This window comes from Glycine soja, unplaced genomic scaffold (genome assembly GCF_004193775.1).
Source record: "Glycine soja cultivar W05 unplaced genomic scaffold, ASM419377v2 Super-Scaffold_81, whole genome shotgun sequence".
NCBI classification, from domain to species: Eukaryota; Viridiplantae; Streptophyta; class Magnoliopsida; order Fabales; family Fabaceae; genus Glycine; species Glycine soja.
This window is the reverse complement of record NW_021143574.1, coordinates 211,260-233,858: the sequence shown is the minus strand read 5'-3', so window position 1 is coordinate 233,858 and position 22,599 is coordinate 211,260. Positions and strand designations below refer to the sequence as shown.

At 38.6% G+C, this 22,599-nt stretch overlaps 1 protein-coding gene across 1 annotated transcript; it reads left to right on the top strand.

Moving 5' to 3' along the window:
* Nucleotides 1–6,964: 6,964 nt before the first annotated feature.
* Nucleotides 6,965–9,923, top strand: LOC114404102 (putative calcium-binding protein CML19). The gene is made up of 3 exons (XM_028367213.1): nucleotides 6,965–6,999; nucleotides 8,813–8,843; nucleotides 9,693–9,923. Exons 1-3 carry the CDS (start codon nucleotides 6,965–6,967, stop codon nucleotides 9,921–9,923), a joined length of 297 nt encoding a protein of 98 aa, XP_028223014.1.
* Nucleotides 9,924–22,599: the final 12,676 nt, after the last annotated feature.

Here is a 22,599-nt window from a genome sequence, read left to right as displayed (position 1 = left end):
GGTGTAAAGAGTCGATCACCCTTCCTCTAGCCTCTTTTTCCGCGTATACTTGGGCATACTCGTCCGCGACCCTATGCTCATGGGTCGTGGCTAGACTTAACTCTTCTTGGTACTTGGCGATGATAGCTAGCATGTTGATCTCCGTCTCGCATAAACGCTGAGACAAGCTCCTTTTGGACCTCGAACAGGCAACTAACTCCTCTTTCAAGACCATGCTATGTGCTCGCGACTGGTCCCTCTCTTCCCTTCGCAGCTTGAGTTCACTGTTGCTACCCCACAGAGCTCCGCGAAATTTGTTACGGCCATACTCTTCCTTGCGAGCCCTCTTGGTCTCTTGTTCAAGGGCTTTTGCGGTAGTTGCATTCTCTTCCCGTAATCCGGCACATTCCTTCCGGATGTGTGTAGCGGCTAACTTGAACTTCTCCTTGGCAAGTTTCGCCTTTCCTAACTCATTTTTGAGAGCTTGGACTTCTTCGTCTTCTTCCGGTGCTTCGAAACTGTCTTTGCTGACGACTTTTAACTTGGCGAGCCAATCTAAACCTCGTATATGAACTTTCAGCCATTCATGATAACCACCAATGATGCCGTTACGAATGCCCCTAAGTTCTTGATCTTTCCTTAACGGGGTTTCCCATGCCTTATGGATTCTTTGTATAGCCATGAAATTTTGCGCGCCGAAATCCCTTACAAGGAAAGGAGACATGCTTTCTTCCATCGGTGCTCCCCTTATGGGGTACCCTAGTTGTCTTATAGCGAGCGCGGGATTGTAGTTAATACAACCCCTCGTTCCTATTAGCGGAATGTTTGGGTACCCTTTACATGAGAAAAGGACTCCCTCCTTTCCTTCCTTCCATCGGGGGAACCAATTGATTGTTCTACCTCCTACACCAGCCAAAAGTTGGTCCCAATCTATTCTCCTCTTTTCAGCACACGAGCGATGGCTTTGGAGCGGACATGGATGCCTAGTGTCTTGCAGGAACAGGTGCGAAACCAACCAAACACAGAGAGCAGGCAAGCAACAGATGATCCGTGTGCTACTCTTCTCGCACCTTCGGTCAAATGTGTCAAATAAATCTGCCAAGACAACTACCACCGGACTTTCCTTGCTATGGTGGTATGCAAGGAAAGCGTCGATTGCTGCTGGGTCCACCAAACCATCTACGTTTGGAAAGAGGACGACCCCAAAAATTAGCAATGCTAACACATCCATAAACGGGACCCAATCTCCTTGACTTGCCATATCCCTCGCCTTATCTTCTAGGTACTTCCGTGGTAGGCCCGCTATGTCGTTTCGAGTCTGTTTTACGCGGTCCAAACCTCTTGCTAAATCCTTGACCACAGTTGCAATTCTGCTCAAAGAGGGGAGACACCCGGAGAAAAGATATGGTTTTCTTCCCCCGAGAGGACATCCTAGAATCTCCTCAAATTCTTCAATGGTTGGTACCAATTGGAAGTCCCCGAACGTGAAGCATCTCAAAGGCTGGTCGTAGTATTGGGTGAGTGACGCAATGGCCTCTATGGATACCTCTGCTATGGTCAAATCTAAGATCTTTCCGTAAGTCTTGCGGAAGGCTTGCATTTGGAGAGGTTCCATCAACCGCCCTAATTCCTTGATGCTAGTGGTATCTAGGCCTTTAACCTTGACTTGGTAAAACCTCTTGCTGGTTTGATTTGTCCCCATGCTTATAAAAGTGAGACAAAAAGCTGGTGCAAATCAAAACTCCGACATCTCATGGGTGGAATGGATGAATGCATGAAGGAATGCATATGACACAGATGTATTTTAGGAATGCGGGAGCCCGGGGAACTGTCCCCTTCTTAGACACAACGTCTAGGGGTAGCAAAGTGCCCCAACGCATGTATTTAAGACGGTGACCCGGACCCTCGTTGATTTGTCTATAGAGGGGATCAAGACAGAACCTGTGTGCGATGTATATGTAAAAAGGTGCAATACGGGAATGTACACAGTATGACAATACTTACTGAATATAAGCAAAAGGGTATATGATACTTATGCATGGCAGTGAAAAAATGGCACGCAGCGTGTTTGCTCCGTGCCCCTATTTAAGGGACCTATAAGGGAGAGAGCTAACTAGGCTTTTAGTGATAACCCCCAAAGTAGTCATATCTCTCTTGATGGTTTCTAGAGGTATCATCCCCTTCGAAGAACATACAGCAGCAGTAGGGACTACTAGCAACAGTATGTTTTCAAAGAGAAAAACTCTAGATGAGGGTTCACTATAATCAAGCAAGTCGGAGACCTAGCATGATCACAGATTCACCTCCACTCCTTATGTTCCCATGAACCCGGGTATAGGGCCCTTTTTCAACTCATAGTGTGTGCAAATAGTGTTTGGTGTTTGTGTGCATCAAATGAATAAATATTTACCTCATGCATACATTTTAAAAAAATGCACTAAAAGCAACAAAGAGTTTATATACACAAGAACATAAGACAAATAAAGGGAAACCAATCAAAGGAGAAAGTCATGATAAAACATTGCACAAGATTAAATGGCCTAACTCTCTAAAAAAAGTGTCCCCAGTGGAGTCGCCAACTGTCGCAACGTGCCCTTTTGCGGGCGGGCGACGCGTGACTCGCGGGATGCGTGTTCCTCGAAAGGAATACGCGCGGATTCGCCACCAACGTTTATTTGAGGAAAACGTCGGAAAAACCGAAGGAAAACCGGTCAAAAATGAAAATTCTAAGTTCGGGAGTTGTATTTACGCTTGAGGAAGGTATTAGCACCTCTCACGTTTGTCTCAAAGGACAACAGCCTTTAATCGAATGTGCAAACATGACTTTGATTTTTTTATGTTCCCTTTTATGTCTTTATACCCTTTATATTTTTTCTTTTTTTGTGGTCGACAAGGGTGTTCCCCTTTGCTCCTACGTATTCCTCAATTATGATGGGGAAATCAGACCTACGTAGTTCTTGCTTATGCGTGAATCAAGTGATTCTTTTTTACTTAAAAAGTGATCATTTTAAGGTGTTGGATCTTGAAAATGATCCATTTTACTTAGTAAGAAACAGAAATGATAAACTTTCAAAATCCTATTTTTGTGGACGAGCTTGACTAGGCGAGTCGATTTTAGCCTTAGTTTCACTTTAGTTATTTAGTCAATTCAATTAAGAATGAGAAATCCCAAAGAGAAAACGTTCGATTGATTTTTCGCTTTATTTTACTAAAAGGTATTTTTTTTATTATTATATTATTATTTACCTCTTTTTTTGATTTCCAACGTGGTTGCGGCACGACCGATCGGTCGGAATTCATTTCAACCAAAGTTAACGGATGATACAATTCAAACGATCGGTGGAAATTTATTTTATTTTTAGGTTAAGCGAGAAATGACTTAAATAAATGGCTTAAGCACGTCAAAAGGGGGTATAAAAAGTAAATGAAAACGAGAATAAAAATACATGAAACCAAATGTGGACCACCACGGGTACATATAATGAATTGAAAAGCTTGGTTTGAGGTACTTACCCGTTGAAGACTGAAGAACGATGAAGAACGAATGAAGAACGTCGAAGAACGGTCGAAAACCTTCGCGAAATCACTCACGGAAACGTTACGGAAGCGCCTCGGCTTGGATTTTCTTCACGGAAACAATTTTCTTAAGCAAATTCGAAAGAGAGAGAAGTGCCTAAGGGGCTGAACCCTTTTCTACTTCACTTCTCCCCCTATTTATAGAAAATTGGGGGAGAAGCTTGCCACCCAGCTCGCCCAGGCTAGCTCAACTCGCCCAGGCGAGCAAGGTTGCTTCCTCCAGAAGCAACAGCCTTCTGGAGGAATCTTCTAGAGGGCCCAAGTGGGCCTGGTTGCTATTTGCACCCCCATTTTTACTAAATACACCCCCTGCCCTTTTTTGGTGATTCTTTTTTCGTAAAGTTACGGAAACTTATGGATTTCGCAACGATACTTGTTTTCTTCCCGTAATGTTACGGAACTTTGCGGATTACATAATCATCCCCTTTTTTGACTTACGGAATGTTACGGAACCTCACTAATTGTGCAACGATGCTTCCTTTTGATTTCCGGTGTGTCACGGAACCTTACGGATTGGGCATCAATACCTTCTTTTGATTTCCGGCATGTCCCGGAACTTCACAAATTGCCTAATGATGGGTGCCAAGCACCTCACAAGGACCAAACAAAAGTTGCATGCCCCCAAGCAAAGGTCCCCGGACGAAATTAGGGTATGACAATGTGCAACATGAAATTGTTTCTTACGTGTGAACATAAATAGCATCAAGTTGCCTCTCAAATGTACGAACGTGTATACGAATGAAATGTGAACATATAGCAAAAATGACATTAAAAATGGAGTGGGTAGGTAGCAAAATGCCTTGGAAAACATGTATGGATAGTTTGACAAGTAGCGTAAGGAATTTCTTTGCAAAAACAAAAGTAGCGGCATCTTATAGGATGTCGTTCATCGAGGGAAAGATAGGTATAAATGTATGAATATCCTAGGAGGACCCGCGTATTAACGCGTAAGCATTCCTTTCAAAATTCGTATGGATATTCATGCTTTGTTGGAAAAAGGGTACGTTGTTTGGCTTGATCTGGCTTTCATTTTGATTAAGTTTTCTTGAACTAACTTTCCAAATGTCTTTGCAGGAAATGGCTCCGAAGAAACACTCCATGAAGAGGTCTAGAAGAGACGCCACAGGAGAAGGGTCCAGTGCCGCCCCCGAGTTTGATAGTCATCGTTTCTGGAGTGCCGATCACCAGCAGTGCTTCGAGGCCATCAGAGGATGGTCGTTCCACAGGGAGAGGCGTGTCCGGCTCAGGGAGGATGAGTATATAGACTTTTAGGAGGAGATAGCTCGCAGACGTTGGACACCGCTGGTGACTCCCATGGCCAAATTTGACCCTGAGATAGTTCTGGAGTTCTATGCTAATGCTTGGCCCACGGAGGAGGGAGTGCGAGACATGCATTCATGGGTGAGGGGTCAGTGGATTCCCTTTGACGCAAACGCCCTCAGCCAGTTCCTGGGTGACCCGCTAGTTTTGGAGGAAGGCCAACAGTGTGAGTTCAGCCAAAGGAGGAACAGGGCCGACGGGTTCGATGAGGAAGCCATTGCCCAGCTGTTGTGCACACCGGGGCAGGATTTCGCCCGGACCGCTGCAGGGAGGCGGGTGCGGATCATGCGCACCAGCATGACCACTTTGACCCAGACATGGATGACACTGCTGCTCAGCAATGTCTTGCCTAGCGATCACAACTCCGATCTCCCTCTGCCTAAGTGCCAGTTGGTGTATGCCATCGTGAAGGTTTTCCACCGTTCTTCATCGTTCTTCTTCGTTCTTCGGTCTTCAACCGGTAAGTTCCCAAAATCGAACCTTTCAATTCATTCGATGTGCCCTTAGTGGTCCCCACTTGTTTTGCGTGCTTTTATTTTTATTTCGTTTACTTTCCGTACCCCCTTTTGACGTGCTTTAACCATTTATTTAAGTCGTTTTCTCGCCTAAATAAAAAATAAAATAAATTTCCACTGATTATTTGAGTTGTAATATCTTTTAATCTCTGTTAGAATAAAATCCGACCGATCTTTCACGCCGTTACCATGTTTAAAACCAAAAAGAGACAAAATAATAATATAATAATAAAAAAATATCTTTAAATAAAAATAAATAAAAAATCAATCGGACATTTTTTTCTTTGGGATTTTCTTTCTTAGTCGAAATGACTAATAACCAAAGCGAAACTAAGGCTAAAATCAACTCACAAATCAAGCTTTTGTCATCACCTAAAAACCATTTTAAAGGTTCAACACCTTGAAATGGTCCTCTTTGCTTTTATTGGTTAGATGTGGACTTTTAAAAGCCTAAAATCAACACATAACTTTGTCACCTCTTTCAAAAAACCAAGAGATCATTAATGGTCCAATGCCTTAATGTTTTCTCTCCTTTCAAAAGAATCAAGAGATCGTTTAATGGTCCAACGCCTTAAATGACCTTTTGTTCAGTCAAAATATATCTTGCAAAAAAGATAAAAACAACTTAACCAACGTTCAGTTCTCAAAGAACTATGTAGGTCTGATTTCCTTATCACAATTGAGGAATACGTAGGAACAAGGGAAACACCCTTGTCGACCACAAAAAGATAAAAATATAAAAAGCATAAAAACACCAAAAGACATAAAAAAGGGAAAACATCTTGAAGTCATGTTTGCACACTTGATTAAAGGTTGTCGTCCCTTGTGACGGACGCGTGGGGTGCTAATACCTTCCTCGTGCGTAAATGCAACTCCAGAACCTTTCAAACTTAAAGTTCATAGACCACACCCTTTTCGGTTTTTTCGACGTTTTCCTCGAATAAACGTTGGTGGTGACTCCGCACATTTTCCTTTCTTGGAAGACACACCTACAAGTCTCGCGTCGCCCTTTTGCCGAAGGGTAGGTTGACACTTGACATCATCAAAATAATTCTTGCAGCTTTGCTTCTACAAAAAATACCTGAATATCCTCCCAAATCAAGTCCTTCTGAGCAATAGGGACCTCTTTCCAGTTCTCGTACATGACGTCCACCTTATCTCGCGCTACAATCCCCAAATATGTTCTTAATTTCTTCCTGTGGGGACCGTCGGCCTTGCCGGTAGCAGGATCAACATGGACCACTGGTCTCTTAGCACCAGGTGGTCTAGTAGACAAGGATCATAGACGTGACGCTTTGCGTGTCCGCTTCACGGTAGGAGGCGAAGCTATTGCGTCAGAAAGAGGAGGAGGAGGAGGAGGAGGAGGCGATGCAGGTGGAGAAGCCATGATCCTTTATACAAAATAACCAGGGTTAATAAACATTACAAAAAACAATTGTATGACTTAAGTAAATCAATCTAGCAAAATCAAATATATAAATAGAAAATTACATTAGAGGATGTTAATTAATTCCACTATGTAACTAACCGTTGAACTGGCAGTAGGGAGGGTAGAGTAAATGTCATTTAGTTCTATGGCATATAAGGCTAGGGAGTCCAGATTGGAGAGGTTAGGCTCAGACTTTTGGGAGGGACTTAAGTGCCCATGACATTTTCTTTTACCATTAAAATCCTTTTTCATCAATCTTCAACATTCAGCCACTAAGGATTAAATTCATAGATAGGTTGATCCTAATCCCTAAACTTAAGGTATAGATTCTTGCTCACTGTATATAAATATTGCACTCATTATCATAAAAAATATCCTAATCCCTAACTCAAATTCAGTTCATCATGCAAAGCCATAATTAGGTTGATTTGTTTTATAATTATTTCCATATTGAGGTGGTGCATTCTGGCAATGATTGTGACTTCTACCCAAAACTTAGCATCTCCACCTGTGACATTCTTAAGTCACTTCACTGCCACCACTCTATGGTCATACGAATGCAGCAAGCCATACGAATGCAACAAGCATATGATTGACTTAATCACAATTTTTTTGCATAAAAAATATCATGATTTAATTCATTTTTCAACCATTTATTTTGTAGTGTTAAATAAAATTCAGTTCACTAAAGATATAAAAGAGATAAGTATAATAGTATAGCTCTCAAATGACATGACACATCCCACCTATTTTTATATAGTAAAATAGAGAGCAGAGAGATCCCTCTGCTGCCTAATAAGTAATATTGTAATAACATCTACAAAATTGAAGATTTGTTCTTTTGCTCTTTAACTAAAAGTATTATTGGTTGATGCCAGATTGCAAAAGTTGGTGGCATAACACAAGGATCTCTCCTATCAATACCTATTCAATACAATCAAAGGCCATAATTAATCACATTTTATCCTATATTTCGATGAGATATATCACTTGGTACAAATAGAAAGTGGGATTTACGTGAGTTCCACTAAGAACAAGTTAAGCAAGTGGTTGCATATAACTTACTAAAACCTGCAACTTGTTTGTGGCAGAAATTCTCCACTTATGTAATTTCCCTTGGTAAATAAAAGCCAGAGATATAGGTGGCTAGGCAAGCTAGGTTTAAAGGTTAATTACCAAATCCTACATATATAGGTTCTTTAGAACAAAGCGAATACACAAGGAAAAACCAAATTAGTCATTGATCATTGTTCAATCTTAATTGTCACCTTCCTCTTGTCAATTTCCTTGGTGATTTATTCTCACAGAGTCATAGCATCTTAGAAATAGCTCAGAAATCCAGCAATCAAAACGATTGGCATTTCAAACCAGGCGTCAAAACCCGAAATCAAAATACTAGCCAAACATAATTAATTATCTTAAAATCACTTTTTAATAAACTTATTCAAATACAATATTAATTTTAGTTATAATTATTATACATATAATTGATTATTAAGGTAATTTAATTTTTGTTGTTGTCTCAAACACATCTCTAGAAAAAAAAGGTCACAACTCACAAGTGTCTTTCAAAGACCACAACTCAATAAAATGACATGTTTCATATATGTAAATCATTTATAGGATTTCATATATAGTTTTATTTGGAAACCAAAGGTGGGCATTAAACATAATAAAATGATAAAAAGCACAACTGTGAAAACAATAAATTGAAAATTGTCCAAACAATTAAGAAAATAATTGCCTAATTTGACGAGTTCACGCAAACACAATAACTAATTTAGTTTAATACTAAAAAATAGAAGATAAAAAATTAAAATAATTCAAAGCATATGAAAAATTTGGAACCAAAACAGACATTGTTAACTGAATTTACAAGTATTCCAGGTGCATTCTATATAGATAAAACAGAGTGATAGAAATAGAAATGAGAACTAAAACACGAGAAGCCAATAGTATTCCAGAGTGTTGTTGTGCATGCAATGTTATGTAGGGAACTTAACTACAATGAAGGAATGGATCAGGTATTAACCGCATAAATCATCATAAAAAAATTTGAACCTCCATTTCTCATATCTGTTATTCATTATTTAAAACATGAAAACTTTAGATGATCACCAGAGTGCACAATCTAGAATGAGTACAACCAAAATAAGCTCTAACCATTCAAAAGCCTCCAATTAATATACCAGCTATGCCTCTAAGAAAATGTTGGCAGCATTAAGACCTAATACAACTCAAATGATGCAAATAAACATGCTTTAGCATTTAACTCTTGTTTGCAAAATGACCACAAGAAATAAACAGAAAAAAACAAAATCTGGTTCTACTTTCAATAATCAGTAATCAGGGTTAAATAGAGTTGGCTATAAGAGATAAAGCATTCTAAATAACAAGAGTTTCAGCTTGGTTGGTTATCTGAATCACTAAGAATTACTAGTGATTGAACTGAACCTACAAATACAATACACTGCATTGAGAACCAAAATCAGACCACTAGTGTTGCATAGGGCGGAAGGCACGACAGGGAATTTTGTAATCAAATGAGCCTAAGATCTAAATTGGGCAGTACATATATAAATCAAATGAGCCAGTCCAAGAAACTAGATTGGAATCAAGTAATCAATAATAATAAAAAAAGTTTTACCTATGGTCCTACCCAATTTATGTGACATTTGTAATAATCAAGAGATATCTAATCCTTTTACTTGATACTCAATTACTCCTCTGGTCGGCCTATTTTGAGATAAAGTGATATCTTTAATCACAATTCTGTTCCTAAACTTAAGAATCAAATCTCAGATTTTAGTTAGGAACTCAAGTGTCAAATCACTTGTATGAAGGACTTCTAGTTGATTTGACGTTCATTGCAGTATAACATGGAAGCTGGGGGAAAGGAGCAGAAGTTGAATGACTTGAAGGTAGCTTTTGACATGTATGACACTGAAAGTTGTGGGTTTATAAACCCTAAGAGCTTGAAACAGATGCTTAAGAAGATGGGTGAGTCCAAATCCACTGATGAGTGCAAATCTATGATCAAAAAGTTTGATTTTAAAGGGGATGGTGTCCTAAGCTTTAAAGAATTCAGAATTATGATGCAGTGAGGCATGTATGTATAAATGTTGATTCTGTATAGTGTGAATTTGAAATTTGATTGATTTGTTTGCACATCCAATGTATAACACTATAAAATGGGATAAATACATTGGTCTTTAGATTTCACCTCAATAAACAAAGTTGATGCTTCACGTGGTTGCAACTTTTGAATGACCTCTGCAGCTACTTCCTGCAAGAAACAACATAGATTAATAAACATTACAAAAAAAATTGTATGGCTTATGTAAATGAATCTAGCAAAATCAAATATATAAATAGAAAATTACATTAGACGATGTTAATTAATTCTCCTTCATCATGAACATTACGATTAGCATGAACGTCGTCAGGTTCTTCTTCTTCGACAACGTTAGGAGTGATTTCTGTGGACAAAGGACTAACATAGGTGTCCATGTATGAATCATCATCTTCTACATTAACACCAATTGTTTTGCCCTGTAGAACCACGCACCACCTTTCATCACAAGGGTCTTGCATGTAAACTACTTGTCTAGCTTGTTCTACCATGATGAAAGGGTCATTGTGGTAACCAAGTTTCTTTAGGTCTACCAACGTAAATCCTATATCATCGGTGCGCACACCGGTGTTGCTGTCAACCCATTTACATTTGAAAACACAAACAGTAAATTTCACATAGTTAAGCTCCCAAATTTTATCAATGAACCCAAAGTAAGGGATGGAAGCTACACAGGGATTGGTGTCATGCACACTTGCGAAGTGTTGAGATTCAGCCCTTAGGGTGACCCTACTGTTCTGCATTGTACTTTTGTCATCTTATGCTTTTGTGTAAAATGAATACTTGTTTATGTCATATCCTTGTCAAGTTATAACATTTCTTTTAGGCCCATCTACTAGCTTTCTTAATGTTTCTGAAGCATTTTCATCTGTAAAGATTGTATCTTTAAACCAATCATAGAAAGTCTTGTTATGCTTTTTCAACACCCAATTCTTTGACATTTTTGGATTATTCTGTTTGACTAAAGCTTCATGCTTAAGTATGTATGGCAAAACTTCATTACTGTTGTTCAAGACATACAAGTGAGCTTGTAACAAATCTTCTAGACTTGGAGTGATCACATGCAGTCCTCTTGAACCCTTACCACCCACTCTGTCATCATGCCGAGACTCAGGAAGGCCAACAGGTTTAGCCTTCTCAATGTATTCTGAACAAAATTTAATGGCTTCTTCTACAATGTACCTCTCAACAATAGATGCTTCTGAACGATATAGATTCTTTGTATACCCCTTTAATATCTTCATGTATCGCTCAACCGGGTACATCCACCGCAAATAAACAGGACCACAACATTTGATTTCTCTCACCAGATGCACAATCAAGTGAATCATGATGTCAAAGAAAGCAGGGGGAAAATACATCTCCAACTGGCACAGTATAATTATGGCCTCATTTTCCAACTCATCAAACTTGACAGGATCAACGACTTTGCTACATATGGCATGGAAGAAAAAGCACAGGCAAGTTATGGCTAACCTGACTTTGTTTGGCAAGATGTCTCGTATAGCCACGGCTAACAATTGTTGCATCAACACGTGACAATCGTGAGACTTTAACCCTACAAGCTTAAGCTCCTTCAACTGCACAAGGCTCTTAATATTTGAAGAGTATCCTTGTGGAACCTTCACCTGATGAAGACACTGACAAAAACTTATCTTCTCCTTTTTGGACAAAGTATGACAAGCTGGGGCAAGTAAATTTTCTTCCCATCAGACCTTGGATGCAACTGTGATCGTATCCCCATCTTAGCTAGATCTTGACGGGTACTTAACCCATCCTTCGTCTTGCCTTGAATGTTAAGGAGCGTCCCAATCACACTGTCACATACATTTTTCTCCACATGCATAACATCAATACAATGTCTAACGTCTAGATCAGACCAGTAGGATGATCAAAGAAATTGGACCTCTTCTTCCATATGCAAGTCTTACTTTTATCCTTCTTTTGGGTCTTTCCAAATACAGTATTCAGGTGTTGAACCCACTGGTATACCTGCTCACTAGTCAATGGTATCGGTGCAATATCATGCTCCTGACTTCAATTAAAAGCTTTTTTCAATCGTCTATAAGGATGATTGAGTGTTAGAAAGCGGCGATGCCTACTGTAGATTGTTTTTCTTCCATGTTTTAGTTGTATGTAGCTTGTGTTTTCTTCACAGATGGGGCATGCATGATGACCCTTAACACTGTAACCGCTGTGATTCCCATATGCTAGAAAGTCATTAATGGTACAAAAAAACATTCCACGCATTTCAAATGTCTCCTTGCGAAATGCATCAAACACTACAACCCCCTCGTCCCACAACTTTCTCAGATCTTCAACCGACGGACTTAGATAAACGTCAATGTTATTTCCTGGCTGTCTTGGGCCCGATATCATCATAGACAACATCATGTATTTTCGCTTCATGCACAACGAAGGAGGCAAATTGTAAATTACTAGCAAAACTGGCCATGAACTGTGTTGAGTGCTTAAGGTGCCATATGGATTCATTCCATCACTGTCTAGTCCAAGTCTAAGATTTCTTGGCTCATTCCCGAAATCCAGATACAAACCATCAATCTTCTTCCACTGTGAGCAATCAGCCGGATGACAGGCCATTCCATCAGAAATCCTTCCATTTGCATGCCATGTAAGGTCTTTTGCGTCGTCCTCATTATCAAAAAGACGCTTAAACCTTGGAATGATTGGAAGATACCACAAAACCTTCGCTGGAGGGCCCTTGTTGGAGTTTTCATCAGAACTTTTTTCCTCTTCATCCTTCACTTTGTATCGTGAAGTCCCACAGATAGGGCATTTGGACATTTCTTGGAATTCATGCCAGTACAGTATGCAATCATTGGGGCAAGCATGAATCTTCTGATAGTCCATACCCATCAGACACAATATCTTTTTCACCTTATAGTAAGTTTTAGGCAACGTGTTGTCCTCTGGAAGCAGATTGTGCACTACCTGAAGTAGTGAGGAAAAACTTTTGTCACTCCACCCATACCTCGCCTTCACATTAACCAGACTTAACACCGCAGACAACAACGTTAAGGAATTATTGCACCCCATATACAAAGTCTTCTTTGAATCACTCTGCAATCCTTCATACATAGGGGCGTGAGCTTGCTGAAAAGACTCTTGTCCAAGGTCACAAATCATGTCCTTCAAGCGATCTCCCATTTCTAAATCAAACAGTTCAGATTGGGACTTACTCTGCATGTCTGTCACTTCACCATGCCATATCCATGTCGTGTAATTCTTCTTAATCCCATCATGATGCAATCCTCCCCCCCAAGGGCATTGGATAGAAGACTCCAAGAAGATTGGGCCAAAGATGCAAGAGAAGGCCCTAAGGTTCTCATGAGCCTTAGGCTAGATTTTGGGCCCATGGGCTAAGTATGAGCCCACTTATCTTTGTACATATTAGATTAGGATTTCATTATTTTTGGGCCTTGTATTTAGGGCTCCATAATGTAGGTAGGGTACCCTAGAAATATATGATTTTTCAGTCCTTGTATTTTAAGGCACCTAGACTAGTTTTTGTATTAGGGGTAGTTTTGTAATTTCATATGCACTAAGTGAATATTTGATGTATGTGTTGGGAAATAAATTTAATTTAATTGGTATAAGGCCAATCCAATTAAATTTTAGAGGGGGAGGTGAGCATTTGCTTACTACACCTCATTGCCACATCATTAGTGACACTTTGTACATGTCCTTCATGCCTTACATGTCTCATGACACCTAAGCACACTTAGTGTAGAATCTTGGAATTGATCTTGGATTAGTGGGCTGAACCATAAATAAAATTCACTAATCATAATTAGTGGAATTTTGGCTCCAAAGTTTGGCTCCACAAATTCAAGTGAAATTTGAATTGAAATTCAAATTTTCCTCCAATTTTGTGTGACACTTAGGCTATAAATAGAGGCCATGTGTGTGAATTTTCTTTAACTTTGATCATTTTAAAATTAAACTTCAGATTTCAGAGCTCTTTTAGAGCACATAATTTGGTGCTCTTCTCTTCCTCTCCCTTCATTCATCTCCTTCTTCCTCCAAGCTCTTATCCATGGTCTCTTATGGTGGTGAGCTTCTTCTAGACTCATCTTCTCCTTGAAGTGGCGTCTCATCTCTCTCTTCCTTCTCCATTCCGCTTCCATTCATCTTCCAAGAAGAAAAGGAATCCATTGATGAAGAAGATCCTAGGCCTACAAGCTCTAATGGAGCTTACATCATGTGGTATCAAGAGCATCTTCATCTAGGTGATGTTCTTTTGCTTCCCCTATCTTTTTGTTCGGTAAATTCTCTTTAATTCCTTGTTCTTCATCTTATTCTCCATGTATATCCTCCATTGTCTTGTGGTTTGGTGCTGTTTAGAGTAGATTCAAAAAAAAAAATAAACCGATTAAATCTTAGATCTACACTTGTTCTTGCATTTCTATGGTTCAAATTTTGTAGATTTCTCTTGAATCATGTTTTTGTGTTGATTTTATGTTCTATCATTTTTCATTCATAATATTCTTGTGCTGAACCTTAGATTTAAATTTTCTTCCAAAATATTGATTAGAAAAAAAACACAAAAATCTAAGTGTAAATCACTTAATCCATGTTGTCTTAGAGTCATGTTTAGTCATAGTAATTGTCACATTATGTTCTAAGTTTGTGTTGAATTTTTATTTTGTTGATTGAATTCTAGATACATTTGTTCATGTATTCTTGTCATTCTTAGCCTATCTTTTTAATTTTGAGTCTAATTCATGCATGTTATTTAGTTCATAACATGTTCTAAATCAATTCCTAGAAGTAGTCTTGTTGAACTCTTTTTTTTTCTATGTTTCCTACATGATGCCTATGATGAAGTTGAGTTGTGGTGCTGAGTTGTGGCTAGATTTGTGAATCAAAATAAGTCTTAAGCTCTCTTGAATTGTGTTATTCAAGATAATTGAGCATAAGCAAACACAAATTGCAACTATCCAAGCCTTAAGCAACATAAACACTACTCTTGATTTCTAGGTTGAAATCACTGGTGCTGGCGGCTTGAACATACGAACTTGTATAAATTACTGGGAATTGGTCACTGCGTTTTTTGAGCTGAAAGTTTTACTAAATTTTCTAGACATCTGGAAAAAAATTATGAAAAAAGAACCAAGCCATTTGGATTAAAGGAAAAAAATAAGAAAAATCACACAAATTGTCAGAAAAATTAGTGTCCAGGAAAACAAAAAGTGAAAGGGAAGTGTGCTTGTGGTTTTGGCTCAAAATTTGTTTTATAATTGGTGCCTATTTTATACCAATCCTAGTTCTGAAATTTCAATTGAAAATTATTGTGAAAACAAGTGCCAAAACTAGAGTACTCTAGAGCCATTCTAGGTTTCTCTTTGAGTCCTAGCTTGCTTTTGTGTGCTTTTCATTGCTTTAATTGTTGAATAATCCTTGAAAATTTGTCTTGTTAAAACTCTATTGGTTTAGCTTTCATTTCATTTTTTTTTGTCTTTGGTTATTGCTTGTCTCTTTGTTTCCTTGCTTGTGAGTTGCCATATAGGGAATTGGAAAGGAGGATTGGTGCCATACCTTGAAGAATTTGAGTCAAGAAGCAAGGGGCCAACCACCTTAAGAGCTATTGGACTAAGAAGCACTCCAAATTGAGTGAAACACTAAATAGAGAATAGCCACCACAATTGAGAACTTTTTCTTTTGTAATTTTGTAATTGGCAATTTGCTTTGCTTTCAAATTTTGTAACAAAAAGGCCTTTCATTGGAAGTAAGTTGGGAGCCTCCAATAGGTCACCCTACTTCCATTTGTGTGTAATAATTTTAGGCAATTTTCCCTTAGGATAGTGAGTGTTTTGTTGGGAACCTTAAATGAGGTCATCCAAACACTCTTAGGATCCGCCTAGTTTGCATTTCTTGCACTTTAATTTCTTGCTTACTTTCATAGCTTATTTCCTTTACCCTCCATTGTCAAACCGCCTAGATAGCTTGCCTTTTACCAATTAGTTTTTACCTTATCTTTCACACCTCTTTTAGTGTTCATTTTGGCTAGTTTCAACCATAGTTTCTTTTACCTTTTGTTTTCAAACCCCCAACAAGAAAGAACCATAACTTAGGAACCAACATGAGTCTTCATTCTTCATCTAGTGTTAATGGTGAGGGTTATACTCCTAAGGACCCCTTGTATAAGATATTAGATGAGTTGAGATCCCTTAAGTTGTGGAAAGAAAAACAAGAGAGAAAAGAAAAAGGTAGAAAAAGAGTGGAAGAAATAAGTCAAGATGAAAGAGAGAAAATAAGAGAGGAAGAAAAAAGAAAAATAATGAAAGAAATGAAAAGAGAAAAACATGCCTCCTATAGTAGTCATGACTCTTGCAAGAGTTAAAGTGAAGAACTTAGCGACTATTATAGAGGGTGCCATAGTTCACATACTAAACATCACTCCCAAAGAAGAGAAAAGGATAGAAGGCCTCAAGAGGTTAACATTAGCCTCCCATATTTCCATGGAAAAGATAATGTTGAGGCATACTTAGATTGGGAAATGAAGGTTGAGCAACTCTTTGCTTGCCATCATATTAGCGAAGAGAGAAAAGTTCCATTGGCTACCCTTATCTTTCAAGGGTATGCCTTCTATTGGTGGACTTCCCTTGTTAGGGAACGAAGGATTCATGGGGATCCTCCAGTAGAGTATTGGAATGATCTTAAGAGTGCCCTTAGGAAGAGGCACATTCCCTCCTACTATGAAAGGGAGCTTACGGACAAGCTCCAAAGGCTTAGACAAAGGGAGTATGAGTGTTGAAGAATATAGACAACAAATGAAACTACTCTTTTTAAGAGCTGGACTTAGGGAGGAGGAAAGAACAAGCATAGCTAGGTTCCTTAGTGGGCTTAATATGGAAGTGAGGGACAAGGTTGAACCCCTCCATATGGGGACCTAGATGAGCTAGTCCAACTTTGTATAAGAGTGGAGCAACAACTTAAAAGAAAGCCTTCTTCAAAATCTTATGGCTCTCACTCTTATCCAAGGAAGGACCAAGCCCATGGAATTTTGGGGGCTGCACCTTCAAAACCCAAGGAAGATAAGGGTAACACCATAGAGAAATACACCCCTAAGACTAGTTCCCCAGAAAGGACTAGCAACATTAAATGCTTCAAATGTCTTGGGAGAGGTCACATTGCCTCTCAATGCCCCACAAAGAAAACCATGATCATGAGGGGTCAAGACATTTATAGTAGTCAGGAGGAGACTACTTCTTGCCCTTCCTCTAGTGGAAGTGAAGATGAAGTAAGGGGTGAAGAGTCTAGTGAGGAAGTCTACCCCCAAGAAGGTGACCTCATAATGGTTAGAAGGCTCCTTGGAGGTCAATCTTGTGATCTGTCTCAATCCCAAAGAGAGAACATCTTTCATACAAGATGCAAAATTTTAGATAAAACTTGTTCTCTCATTGTGGATAGTGGGTCTTATTGCAATTGTTGTAGCAGAAGATTAGTTTCCAAGTTGAACCTCACTATCATTCCCCACCCAAAACCTTATAAACTTAAATGGCTCAATGAGCAAGGGGAAATGATAGTTAACCAACAAGTGAAGGTACCTTTCTCCATTGGGACATATAAGGATGAATTTAATTGTGATATAGTTCCCATGGAGGCAGGACATATTCTTTTAGGAAGGCCATGAAAATTTGATAGGAAGATCATTTACAATGGCCTAACTAATGAGATTACCCTCACCCATCTTGGAACTAAATTTGTGTTGCATCCTCAAACACCTTCACAAGTGGCCAAGGATCAACTAACTATGAAAGATAAGAGGGATGAGGAAGAAAAACTAGAAAACCAAAAGAAAAAGAAGGATAGTAAGGCCTTGTCTTCAAAGGCCAAGAGGAAGGAAAAAGAGGAAAATGATTCCTCCAAGAAGATTGTTAAGAAGGAAAATCATTTTGCAACAAAATGTGATATCGAAAGAGCACTCTTTCTTAAACAATCTTTCTACCTTCTCCTATCAAGGGAAACATCCCTTAGCACCGTCATACCTCTTGAGCTTGAGGTTATTCCTCAAGTAAAGGAGTTTTTGGATGAGGGTTTGGTTCGTAAGATATGATAGGTGATATGATGAATGTGTTGAGTGGTGCAACCCTCTTTTGTAAAATCACTCATGCACCCAACATCTTCATGATTTGTGTACATAAGGACTCATTAGGTAGCTTTGTTCTTATTTTTTGTTTCAATACAAACTTAGGTGCTCATATGGGACGCCTTAGGTTAGTCATAATTTTTTGTAGGAATAATCAACATGAAAATAAAGAAAAAGGTATGTTTTATTCTATTACTTTCCTTGACTTTTTAAATAGTGATCAAGGCATGGACCCTAAGAGAATAAAGGTCATTCCTGAGTGGCCTACTCCACCATGTATAAGGGAAATTTGGGACTTCAATGACTTAACAAACTTTTACAAAAGGTTTGTCCCATATTTTTCTATACTTGTAGGACCACTCACTGAGTTGGTTAGGAACTATGTTCTCTCATGGGAAGATGGTCAGGAAAAGGGTTTTCAGTCCTTACCCTACTCTAACATACCCAACATCACTAATACATATGTTTTTATTCTTTTTACAGTTGTTGAGGAAAGAATCCCTGAGTTTCATGAAACTGTGGATTTGAGGTCAAATCCTTTTCAAGGGGGAGGGAATGATGCAATCCTCCCCCCCAAGGGCATTAGATAGAAGACTCCAAGAAGATTGGGCCAGAGATGCAAGAGAAGGCCCCTAGGCTCTCATGAGCCTTAGGCTAGATTTTGGGCCCATGGGCTAAGTATGAGCCCACTTATCTTTGTACATATAAGATTAGGATTTCATTATTTTTGGGCCTTATATTTAGGGCTCCATAATATAGGTAGGGTACCCTAGAAATATAGGATTTTTCAGCCCTTGTATTTTAGGGCACCTAAACTAGTTTTTGTATTAGGGGTAGTTTTGTAATTTCACATGCACTAAGTGAATATTTGATGTGTGTGTTGGGAAATAAATTTAATTGAATTGGTAGAAGCCCAATCCAATTAAATTTTAGAGGGGGACGTGAGCATTTGCTTACTACACCCCATTGCCACATCATATAGTCACACTCTGACGTGGGCTGAACCATAACTAAAATTCACTAATCATAATCAATGACATTTTGGCTCCAAAGTTTGGCTCCACAAATTCAATTTCAAATTCAAGTGAAATTTGAATTGAAATTCAAATTTCCCTCCAATTTTCTGTGACACTTAGGCTATAAATAGAGGTCATTGATCGAGGCCATACCCGAATCAAATAAACATTAAAATGCAGTATGTAGGAAGTGATCTTAGGTCATCTCCCAGTTAGCAATGATGAAACAAATGTTCATAACATATAATAATAAAACAGTAACGAATGGGGGGGGGGTTCAGTTTGTTTTTGTAATTTAAACAGCAAGCAAACTTGAATTAAAGAAATAATAGAACTAAAACATGTTGTTTCCCCTTGATTCAAAAGCAAGTCTCTTATTCTAGGTTACGAGAATTTATCCCTAATCAGTTCAACCATTTAATCCAACTAGAAATTAATTTACTAAGTGAAAATTAACACAAGGCTGTCATTATGTGATTAAGCAACACATACACCAATTAATCCCTCTCACATGTCCATTAAGCATGAACGTTAATTAAGCACAGAGACAATTAATCAAGCATTAAGCATGCATGGATTAATATCAGCAACAATACAAAATAATTGGTGAAGGGGAAAAACTTATCTGAATTTAATATTAATAACAAAACCTCAAAGAAAGTTATGCTTAATCCTCAAAAGAAAATAACACTAGTGATTCAGCCTTCCATTAACAGCAGGAACGAAGAGGAAACCAAGGGTAGAAAATGAACATGAAATTAGAAAACAGAAATGAAAACGAAACTGGAATTAAAAGTAGAAAACAAAACTGGAATTTGAAGCAGAAAACGAAAATGAAGTTCCACGTGAACAGTACAGTAACTCGAGAAAACTGAAAACAAAACCCTCAATTTCTGCCTTCGTGAATAGTAACACGACCCTACTAAAACCCTAGCAGCTGGGCTCCAAAGCTTACAAATCTGATTTTTGGGCCCAATAAGGTCTGGCGGCCCAATTACAAAAATACAACCCAAAAATGAAATAAAATAAAACTGGACGACAAATAAAGTTGTTTGCTCTCTTCATGTCCAAGCCGGTTCAGCCCAATTCTGGATGCAAGCCCAATTGCTTATAATTCTCCTGAAATTAAATTAAAACACAAAATTAGTCAAGTAGGCTCAAATGATAAAACTGCATAATTAATTTGACAATTAAGGCTAATCAGTAATTAAAATGGTGGCAGAAAGGGGTAAGAAATAGGAGAAAATAATGACACATCAAATTCTCCCACACTTAGCCTTTTGCACTCTTGAGCAAAATCAAAAGCAGAGCAAGGAACAAATCCAGAGACATTAAAGAGAGACAAACAAACACAAAAATATTTACATATTTCTCAATGAATCTCAAGTAATGAAAGGAATGGGCAACATCCAACACGTAAAGAGTTAAAGAATCAAGACAGTCATGAAAATCATCCAAGCACCTCAAACATGGCAAGGTAGTCGATCAACTCAAGAATTGACTGAAAAGTGATAAAGCCTCACAAGATATGCACTCTATCTCTCAAGTGTCTAGGCTACTATTTACTCTCAGAGCACCCATGAAAACAAACACCACATAGACTTGGCAAGACTCTAAAATCGACAACCAAACACCACAAACAGATGCACATGAGGATCAAAAGGTCTTTAAAGGTTGTAATGGGGCCAGGGACAAGGTAGAGGAAAGTATGGGATAAGTAGCTAAAACCCAAAGGAATAGAGGAGTAATGGGGAATAAGTGGAAATTAAGCAAAACTAGTAAACCCAAAACCAAAATTAAAAATTAAGCATAAAAAGTAAACCCAAAACCTCCAATATCAACAAAATCAACCAAGTCCTCAAACCAATCCAAGTCCTCAAAACAAGACCTCCTTTATTCAACTTCATTCTTTTTCTGTTTTTCTCTTCTTCTTTTTTTGAAAGCAGAAGCATTTGGAAGCATTTTGAATATTTGAAAAATAAAGCAACAATTAGGCAATATATGTATATACATCAAGCATGGCAAAAAAAAACATATCATCCAATGAAACATACCCCCCCCCCCCCCCCACACTTATTCCCAAAATAATTCCAAAGCTCCAAAATTCCTTAAGGGTAGGGTGAGATCATGGTTTTTCACTTAAGGCTTGTAATGAGCTTCAAAACAAAGAAAGGGTAACATAGGCTCAAAAGGGCTATCAAAGGAATTAATTCAAGGTAGGCTCATTTGACTATAGGCTTATAAGAACAAAATGCCTAAATCATCTCCCAACATGCATGTGAACCAAGAAGTATCAACAAGAGTCAAGCCAAGGCTATTGTGCAAGCAATCAATGGGAAAAAAACACACCGAATAAAATAGATGATGATGGCTCAAAATCTCACCAAGGGTAAATCTATCAATTTCAATTCAACCTTTCAAAACTAACTTGACATGTAGAGAAAAGCAAGGATTTCAATTCACAAAATGCCAAGAAACTCCTATTTCCAAAACAATTACCCCTTACTTGTACATAACCTAGAATTCAAAGAGAAACATGCAATGTTTTACACAAAACATAAAACCAAAATAACAAAATTAACTTAGAAAACCCCAAACAAAGAACAATCTCCCCCCCCCCCCCACACTTAAACAACACATTGTCCTCAATGTAGCACAATCATAAGATCAAGAGCAATCAGAACAATTAATAAATTTGGACAAGTGCAATAAAAGTAAAGAAGGAGACAAAAAAAGAAAACTCCCTAAGTCATGGCGGAAGAGAAGTAGGGTGAAGTAAGGAGGTCTCCTCCACCACTACATCCACCAAGGAGGGATTTGTGAGGAATGGTTTCAACCGGTGTTCATTGACCTTGAAGCTCTTATATGTGGATTCACTTTTGATCTCAATTGTACCATAAGGAAAAACATTATTCACCACAAAAGGACCAATCCACTTTGACCTCAACTTACCACTCATGAGTCTGAGCCTAGAGTTATACAATAAAACTTTCTGTTCAACCACAAAGTTCTTCTTAGCTATCAAGCTGTCATGGAACTTCTTGGTCTTCTCCTTGTAGAATTTGGAATTCTCATAGGCTTCTAAACGGATCTCATCTAGCTCACTTAGTTGCAACTTCCTTTCCTCTCCAGCCTGATCAATAGAGAAGTTGCAGGTCTTTACAACCCAGTAGGCTTTGTGCTCTATCTCTACAGGAAGATGACATGCCTTGCTGAAGACAACCCGATAAGGAGACATTCCTGTGGGTGCTTTGTAGGCAGTCCTATGCGCCCAAAGAGCATCATCCAGCCTGGTGCTCCAATCCTTTTTGTTCGGCTGTACAATCTTCTCCTAGATCCTTTTTATCTCCCTGTTTGAAATCTCAGCCTGCCCATTAGTTTGGGGGTGGTAAGGTGTGGAAATTCTGTGCACGACCCCATACTTTTTTAGCAAAGCATACATGGATCTGTTACCAAAATGGGTGTCTTGATCACTAACAATGGCTTTAGGGACTCCTAAGCTGCAAAATAGATTAGAT